This window comes from Octopus sinensis, linkage group LG3, assembly GCF_006345805.1.
Source record: "Octopus sinensis linkage group LG3, ASM634580v1, whole genome shotgun sequence".
NCBI lineage: Eukaryota > Metazoa > Mollusca > Cephalopoda > Octopoda > Octopodidae > Octopus > Octopus sinensis.
The window spans coordinates 75,230,776-75,240,753 of record NC_042999.1 but is presented as its reverse complement, the minus strand read 5'-3'; the positions used below and the strand labels follow the sequence as shown (position 1 = coordinate 75,240,753).

General features: G+C 37.0%; 1 protein-coding gene across 1 annotated transcript; it reads right to left on the bottom strand.

Annotated features, from left to right (window-relative positions):
* Positions 1–1,221: 1,221 nt before the first annotated feature.
* On the bottom strand, positions 1,222–9,517 carry LOC115209727 (sulfotransferase 1E1-like). The gene is made up of 5 exons (XM_029778225.2): positions 9,094–9,517; positions 6,397–6,714; positions 5,505–5,602; positions 5,066–5,243; positions 1,222–1,489 (listed from the first exon to the last, which is right to left on the bottom strand). Exons 1-5 carry the CDS (start codon positions 9,296–9,298, stop codon positions 1,383–1,385), a joined length of 906 nt encoding a protein of 301 aa, XP_029634085.1. The 5' UTR covers positions 9,299–9,517; the 3' UTR covers positions 1,222–1,382.
* Between the last annotated feature and the right edge of the window lie 461 nt (positions 9,518–9,978).

Here is a 9,978-nt window from a genome sequence, read left to right as displayed (position 1 = left end):
TCCTAACCTTACTAACGGCCTCTCTGTATAGGGCCTGTACAGCCCTTATTAACCATTCGTCAATCTCCAGTTTCCGCATCGCCCACCAGATAAGGGATCGGGGGACCCTATATATATATATATATATATATATATATATATATATACATACATGCAAGTATACATACATACATACATACATACATACATACATACATACATATATATACATACGAGAAAAACACCGCCCGTCCAAAGGACGGTGCTGAGTTGTCAAACATTTAAACCAAATTTTCTCAAAACAACTTGTCCGACCCTTTGAGAAACACTGATTTAATCTATATTTGAGACACCGGCAAAACAAGAAATAAAGTTAGACTTTTTTATTCGAAAAAATAAAAACGATTTTACTCACACAAATATGCAACCGAAGAGTTTAGAGTACCAGTAATGACAAGGCCGAAGAGTTTAAAGTACCAGTAGTGATATGGATGATACAGAAAATCTGATATCATTTTTGAATTCTGCTTGCAATAACATATAAAATACAGGTATTCTTTGGGACAAATACTTTGTTGGCGAGTGTTATTCTTACCATAGTTTACAAATCCAAGCATGAAAACATTACTCAAATTTGGTATTTCTATTTATTTAAGAAGCCTACAATGAACAGGTCAGACGCTAAACTATAGATTTTACTGGGTGCAACCTTAAAGTTGACATCGCTCCGCTAAGTGCAGAAGATTTCTGTCTCGCTATTGACTAAAAATACCCAGTTTTTTCGATTTTTAAACCTCTGTAACTTTTTTCCCCAAGTTTTCTTTCCACAACATCATGACTTCAAAGCAATGAGACTGGAGGGCTACATTATTATAGCCGATTTTCAGATTTTTTTTTACTTATTTTTAAAAAATGCATATTTTGCTGATGCAGAAACCTAGATCCTGATACACCTCAACAGACTTAGATCACTACAGAAACAACATTGCGATAATAGGTATGAATACACTTAGAGCCATCAGATAATACATATCTATGCATAAATTTTATTTCCTTTTTAGAGGGGTATATGATAAAATAGTATAATGTTTATGTAGAAAAACAAACATAACTGCTCAAGCAAAATAGGTGTATGCTGCATGTGGGTTTGTAGAGAGTTCATTTACAAAATCAGATATTACATTTTACATACAGTATGTTGAGGAAACTTTCATAGGGTTCCAAATAAAAATCGAGATATAATAAATGTGCATTTTGTTTCACACAAATTTATTGAGTCATGATTACAATATCAAAACGTAGATTTAAAAATTATCGTTGAGCCAAGAAAGAAGCATGTACTGACAATATACGTTTTTGCATGTTTTTAATTGACTTGAAAATTTCTTACGTAATTGAATGAATCAAAAATTAAAAATGATTCCTTGATTGATGAATTCTGATTGGATCCTTGCATCCATTCTTTCACTTTGTTCCACTGTTAACCATTTTTTCCATGTGTCTACTTTACCTATAAATATGACGGAAACAGGTATTATGTGGAAAACGGAAACATGCATTGATATATACATACATACATACATACATATATACATTAATGAAGGTGCATGGCTCTGTGGTTAAGGCATTCGGCTCATGATCTTAAGGTTGTCAGTTCAAGTCTCTTCGACGAACAAGACACTTTATTTCATGTTGCTCCAAGCCACTCAGCTAGCAAAATGAGTTGAACCTACATTTCAAAGGGCCAGCATTGTCAAAATCTGTGTCATGCCGGTTCTCCCTGAGAACTACGTTAAGGGTACACATGTCTGTGGTGTGCTTAGCTATTTGCACGTTAATTTCACGAGCAGGTAATTCCATTTATTGGATCCACTGGAACCCTCGGTGTCGTAACCGACAGATTGCCAGTTATACATACACACGCACACAAACACACACACACACACGCGCGCACACACACACACACACACACACACATATATATATATATATATGTACATATGTGTGTGTGTGTCTGTGTAGTATTGTTAAGTAAGAAAATGGAGAGTTTCGACAAATATAGATTAATTCATTAATATTTTGATATTGAAGAGATAATTTTCAGCAATATAATATAGTAAACCAGTGGTTCTTGGATGAAACGATCACCATAAGAGTGACTATACACACACACATATAAATATATATATACACATATATATATATATATATATATATATATATATATATATATATATATATATATATATATATATATATATATGTATACAGTCTTAAATAAATACACATACACGCACCCACACATATATAACCATTTAAACGAAAAGAAAATAGAGATGTAGCATTTAATAAAATTTTATCTGCAAAAGTCAAACAGTCTCTTACGGCTGTTTCAACTAAGCCTTAAAAGATTGAATAGGAATTATTAAAATCATTATACTAGACAAAATCTCTTCAGAGGAGTAGAAAAAGATATATTGTTACGTATTTATGTGTTGCATTTTAGAATCATCACAGCAGACTGCTGTGATGATTCTAAAATGCAATTGATACTTGCTAAGATTCATCGCGAGAAACAAATTGCGCTAGCCGTTGCTTCCTCGGGAATCGCTGCTACATTATTGCCGGGAGGTAGGACGGCGCACTCGGCATTCAAACTTCTTTTACATTTGATGAGGTCCGAGGTTCCTACTTGCATCATTGGCAAAAATGCAGAGGAAGGTGAAATTCTTAGACAGTGCCGTCTCATTCTATGGGACGAATGTTCAATGACCAAGAAGCTGCCCTTGAGGCATTGGACCGGTCACTGAAAGGTTTCAAGGATTATACAGCTTCTATGGGTGGTGTGACTATTGTTTTCAGGAGATTTCCGGCAAACCCTTCCTGTCATCCCTAAAAAAGAGTCGGGCTGATGAAGTGCGTGCATGCCTTTAGTCATCCACGTTGTGGCTCCAGGTTAAGACCTTAAGCCTAAGCACAAACATGCGTGCGCACTTGCTTGGTGATAGCATGTCTGCAGCATTTGCTGAAGACATATTAGCCCTTGGAGAAGGCAAGGTCCCTAGGAATGATAGGGGCGACATATCCGTCTCTGAACTGTGCAACACCTTGGACAACCCTTCCGATCTTTTAGAAACAGTGTTCTCCAATCTGGAACAGACTTCAATTGGCTCAGTGGAAGAACTATCCTGGCCCCAAAAAACGTAATTGTCAGTGCTATCAACGACCAGCTCATAAGCCGAATTCCGAGTGAGGAGCGCATTTACAAATCGATTGACTGGACCTCTGACCCCCAAGATATTGCCAATTACCCTATCGAGTTTCTCAACTCATTGGAGCCAGCAGGGCTTCCACCTCGCATTCTTAGGCTAAGGGTTGGATGCCCAATTATGCTAATCAGAAACTTACTTCCGCGTAAACAGTGCAACGGGACGCGCTTAGTAATCAAGTCCCTGACACCTCACTTGATTGAGGCCACCATTGATACAGGGTGCGGGAGGGGTGAAAATGTTTTCATTTCAAGGATGCAGCTGTATCCTTCGGGGTCAGACATACCGTTTAACTTCCGCAGATCGCAGTTCCCGGTGAGACCATACTTCGCCATGTCCACCAACAAATCCCAAGTCCAAACTCTATCGGTGGCAGGTATCCATTTGGAGTCTTCCATTCAATCAGGATTAGAAATCGATAAACCGATTCCTTATAGTATTTCCCACTAAAATTGGCTACACACCATTTTAAACTCTAACTTTTACCAATTTTGACATATTTTGCCCAAACTTGTTGCCAGCATTACTTAGGACTCATGGGATCTTTGAATGCTTTAAGTTCTCCGGAAAAAAAAAACAATCGATGAGTGGAAATAATCGATAAACCGATTCCTTATAGGATTTCCCAATGAAATCGCCAGCAACCGATTTTCAGCCAAACGTTTACCAATTTCAACGGATTTCGCTCAAATTTGATGTCGGTGTCACTTATTTTGGTTTGAAATAAAGCGTTAGATCACTTAATAATCCTAACTTAATCCCGGGCAATGCCGGGCTATACTGCTAGTATATCCATAAAGTATAAAATGGAATTGAATCCGAGCTGTAACCCCAGGAAGCAATTCTGCAACACTCAGCATTCAATTATATGTACAGAGATGGGTCATCGTTTAGAAGAAAAATGTTCCTACAGGAGTTGAAAATACTGATCAAGTATATTAAACAGATTATGGATACAGTTAACCAGTAATTGGATGTTATGGTATTATTTTTATCTCTTTTTATCTCAGGCGCCGAACTGGCAGAATCGTTAGTACACCGAGCAAAATGCCTAGTGGCATTTCGTCTACTACTGCGTTCTGAGTGCAAATTCCGCAGAGGTCGACTTTGCCTTTCGTTCTTTCGAGGTCGATAAATTAAATACCAGTCAAGTACTGGTCTTGATGTAATCGACTATACCCCTCCCCTCAAATTCCAGGCCTTGTACCTACAATAGAAAGAATTATTTTTATCTCTTTTGCAGTTCAATATCTCCAGGAAAAACACAGGCTGTGAAATTCCAGAATGGGGATATTCTGGAGAAAATGACCAGAACATAATGGCGAGGACAAAGTGTAAGTTTACTAGAGGTGAAAATATACGTGCCTGAATTGTACAGATGCAAAGCAATCAGCACCAAGAATCAGAAGCCATTATAAAAGCGAAAGAAAAGACAGAATGAAGACTAATGATTGGAGCATTTTGTTGTGGCTTCAATTCCATTTAGTCGAGTGACTTTTCGTTAATGTCTTCAAGGATACATATGTGCATAGCAACCGCACAATCCCAGATGTAGGGTCATTTTCTATTGTAGGACTCACTCCTTTGCAATTGCGAGTCCTAGAATTTGGAGCGACAGTGAGGGTTCTAGCTGAGTGCTACTCTAGTTTAATTGGTGTGTCATGCGGTCCTCTTTCCTTGATATGAGTAGTGCTCGGATCGCTACAGCATAGAATAACAGCGAAAATAAGCTTCTACCAGGACTACATATGTGTCTTAGACTTTATAGAAATTAAACTGCTAGAAAGTTTGATCAAATAAAATATGAACATAATTACCAGTATGGTAGATAGAACCGCCACCGACAAATGTATCTTGGGGTAAATACGAACTAACAAGATTTTTCTCGGATTTCATTTTATCAAACGAGCATTTATCAACAATATTCTTCGTAAGTTGTTCAGGAATTGTTTTCCCCAAGAACTTAGCAACACGGGACACTGCCTTGGATATATCCTGTTGAAAAGAAATAATAAAGTCAAATTGCGAAATTTTCATTATTTAACTTTAAAATATTTTGTTATACACACGTACAACAATTATTATAATTATACAATAATCATACTTTACCAATCGGAATTATTTAGAAGCAAAACTTCATAATTATGATGTCATTGTTCATTTTGTGTTTGTGTGTGTGTGTATACTGGAGAAACTAACACATGAAATAAATTATAATAATTAACATAATTAAAGCAAATATTAATATGTAATTACCGCTTTCATTTCTTCATAAGTTACGATAAGTGCATTTGGGTTATCTTTACATAGAGCATAAATTTCCTGAACATATTTAAAGTAATCACCATAAGGAACTGAAAAATTAAAAGAATAAATTGAAGTTATGTTCGTGTAATAACTTCCAAAAGAATAGTCAACCCCTTTGTTAAATTAAACTATAAATGCAATGCAATGTTTAAAACGAAAATATATTTGGCATCTTTTTACTGGGGGTTTTTTTTCTGGTATTTATGTTGCTGAAGAAAGGTGCACAAAGTTATATGTTTTACAGACGATTATAGAGCGAATTTATTAAATTTATATATTTTCATTAGTGTATCTAGGATAGATATTTGCAAAGTCATATTGATGGCATGTCTGTGCATACAACAGAGGTGATTGATAGTAGGTAACAAAGTTTAATAAAATATGAACTTTCTGATATAATGCTTTTGAAATCTCTGAACATTGTATTTAATCTGTACTTAGTTAAACTGATATCAGAATATACTTTGGTTTTCACCATCGAAATCGATAAAATGTGCTCTAATCACATACTTGCACTGATATAATCTAAAATGAAATGGCACGACTTGATATGTATTTTATGACCAGATAGAAAATATCGGTAAGAGAACATAAAATACAAAGTGTTGAGAGAATATGAGAATCCACAAGGAAAAGAATATAATAATGGGGAAGTGGTCTGATGAGAAGATAAAATAAGGTACTCCATGAATACAAAGGTCGAGTAGACCAACTGTGAAGCTTGAAATTGAACCAACATGACAGTAATATCCTAAACCAAAATTATGGAAATGTAAGAGGATGAAAAACAGCATTAGTAGTAGCAGTAGTAGTAGTAGTAACAATAACTTTATAGGCTTACCATCTCCTTGCATCCAAAGGTCAAAATAGCTTGGTAAATCTCCTTTGTAGTCCAACAAATTAACGTCTAAAATATGTCTGTAGAACGACACCAGCATAGCTTTCGGATTGCGGTTGAGGAAGATAATTTTATGATCCTTTAGCAATTCTGCAGGCAGAAGTTCAGGAGTGTAGTGAGAGTTCAAGAGTCGAGGGGATTCAAAGGAATCCAGCTTTTCAAATGGTGACCAATCTAGCAGTAAGTCTTCTTTTAGCAAAGAAACGTTTTCAGTGTTTCCTGTCGATATCATATTAACGATTTCAAACATCCAATGGGACCCTGAAATGTGATATACAATCTTAGCTATTAAAACAAATGTATAAATATGAATCTTTCTGACGACCTAAGACAGTAGTAATGAATAGTTGCTTCTATTTGGTGATCATATATATTCATTTACGGAAATTAAATCTAATATTTCAATAGTCGAAGAATAATTGTTGAGCGTTCAAAATTTCTCCAATTATAAAATTAAATGAATTTGTAAAATTAAAAGGTTTGCAAAATTAAGTGAGTAATAAGGCCGTGAATGCTGAAAAAGAACTCCTATGTTATTGCAATACGTGATTTAATGTTCAGTGTCTAATATACTTTTGTCAGAAATAAAATCATAGAATTGATTTACTTGTCCATATTCTTCCGTGTGCAACACGAGCACAGAAAAGAGTCCTAGAGCACACACACACTATCGACTTCTGTATCAGAAGTCGATAGTGTAAACTCAACCAATCTATGAGAAACGATCAAAATGAATAGAGGCAGCGGCATCGTTGTCGTTTAACGCCAGCTTTCCAAGATGGTATTGGTTGTACGATTTGACTGAGGGCTAGTGAGCCAGAAGGCTGCACCAGGTCCAATCCAATCTGGCAATGTCTCTGTAGCTGGATGCCCTTCCTAACACCAACCATTATGAGAGTGTAGTGGGTTCTTTTTACATGCCACCAGCACGAGAGCCAGTCAGGCGGTAAAGGCATCGGCCACGCTTGAATGGTGCTTGTTAGATGTCACCGGCACAGGCGGCAGTCAGGCGGCACTGGCAACGACCGCGCTCGAATGGTACTTTTTACGTTCCACCGGCACGGGAGCTAGTCAGGCGGCACTGGCATCGGCCACTATTTAATGGTGCTTTTTACATGTCACCGGCATGGGAGCCAGTGAAGTGGCACTGGCATCGGCCACGTTCGAATGGTGATTTTAATCTGCCAACGGCATATCCTCAGCTGTCACAGCCCATGTTTCACCGCCGAGTAGCATGGCTGTTCGCGCACATGTATCATACAGTCTATATTTTACTCTGAGTGAGAGGCCCTCTGTTACCAGCAGAGGTAGGAGCTCTCTGAATAGATATAGAGGCATGTGCGTGGGAGCGTTTAAGGAAAGATATTACAAATACGAGTCATGATAACATTATTTACACAACCCTTGTCAACTATCTGTGGAAGATGAAAGACAGAGCATCAACAACAGAATGAAATGGAAATTTTAGCGGCGATATTCATCACTTGTTCCCAAGTAGATAAATTTATCTTATTCTACCAGGAATCCTGCTAATACCGTATTATCAATATTGTATCTTCCATACATCCCCTCTACATTCTACAGTCTTCTTTAACAACCCACGACATTTTACACACCACCTCTGCTAACAGCAACATAACACAGACTCTGCAAATATCTAAACACTCCTACATTGACACTGTATAAAGTATGAACCAACCATAGACTGCTCTAGAATTATGTCTAACAATTAGTTGTTTCAGTCATTAGACTGCGGCCATGCTGGGACACCATCTTGAAGAATTTTAATCAAACGAATCGATCCCAGTACTTATTTGTTTGAAGCCTGGTACTTATTCTACCAGTTATTTCCCCCTAGCTGCTAATGTTACAGGAACATAAACAAAGCAACACAGCTTGTCATGCAGAATTGAACTTGCATATGTTCGGAATTTGGAACATGGTGAAGGTGGGGAGAAAAATGCTGTTGGCGATAATGATACAGTTGCTGCCTTTAGATTGGGTGTTGGTCGAGTCAGAAGACGACAGTGTTGACGTTGAAGTATGATGATAGATGTATGCGTGTCGTTGGTGATGGTAATAACAAACAAATGAATAGAAGTGAGTGCCACAGTTGGTGTATGTGTTGGTGTTGTCAACGATGGTGTTGGTATTGAAGCCGATAATTATTATGGTTAATCTGAAAAAGTGGAACTAGTCGAGAGAGGTATAAAGCCGAAAAACGATAAGTCATATGAACTCGAATAATACACGCATACACTCAGGGGTATCCCGGCAGCTACACAAGACAGCCCCAAGTCAAAAGCATCGACATATGTACAAATATCGTTTATACCCATATATATATGCATACGCAAGTGCACACAGACGCGTAAAAAATCCTCACACACGCAAGGGAAGAAATTGACACAAAGGAAATAAATAAAAATAGGGAAATATATTCATCTTTGCGAACCAAGTAAATATAGGATAACAAAGTGAATGAAGGGTACATAGAGTATGTTGAATGGAAATATGTAAATAAATTACACAACCACAAACAAATAATGCACGTATGAGCATCATACAGAGACATGCAAACACACCCTGTCTACAATGTAAAATATTTTGCCTAACAATAGCGATATAGTAAAATCTTACCGGCTGCAGGATAGGAAAGCATCAACATATCATCAGGTCGAATTTTCACCATATGTTGTTGCGATAAAGCTGACGCTGCTATTTCTAAATACACAATATTGTGTCCTTTATATTGATAGACAGGCATAGGTTCTCCATCTTTGCCGAAGTATTCTTTAAAAATAATTTCCTTTTTTATTTCTTCAGAGTTGACTTCTTTACTCATTGTAGTTGTTAATATCGTTCTAGTTATTGTAACCACTTAGGAAACTCGTGAAAACAAAATCGTAATCGGTTTCTTTAGCTTTCCTTGATCATATGGCAAATTTGCTGCTCTGTAAGTATTTATAATGCATAGTTTTTAGGCCTGTCGATTATACATATGAACTTTAATAATCCCATTCTCCTATTATAGTAAACATGTTGATCTATGTAACTAAATTTTATCAGTAAATCTTGGTTTTAGCATATCTAATTTCTATAGATAACAAAGTAAATATTTATAAATAGTACATACGAGAGACGTTCCATAAGTAATGCTCCTCACCCACTTGCAGTTGTTTGATCTAGCTGAGATTTTGCATGTGCAATTATCTCTATAGATTAAGTGGCAACTTACAGCTCTGAATTAATTGTGGTTTCTGATTTACAGGTGTTTGTACTGAGTCAAGTGTGAAATGGAACCTGTTGAGTGTCGAGCAGTGATCCGGTTTTTGTATTTGAAAGGACGCACACCATGGGAGACTTTTGATGAAATGAGAGTAACTTATGGTGATGATGCCCCATCATATGACCTTGTAAAACGCTGGCATCGTGAATTCAAACATGGTCGGAACTCTGTGGAAACAGCTCCCAGATCTGGTCGCCCCCCTTCTGCCATTGATGAGGCATCTGTCCGTTAAGTTG

Coding starts and splice junctions, on each gene's coding strand:
- LOC115209727 (XM_029778225.2), bottom strand. CDS start 9,298: ATGAGTAAAGAAGTCAACTCTGAAGAAATAAAAAAGGAAATTATTTTT. Junction 6,715..9,093: donor GCTTTCCTATCCTGCAGCCG/GTAAGATTTTAC, acceptor ATCACATTTCAG/GGTCCCATTGGATGTTTGAA. Junction 1,490..5,065: donor CGGTTCTATCTACCATACTG/GTAATTATGTTC, acceptor TCATATTTATAG/GTAAAGTAGACACATGGAAA.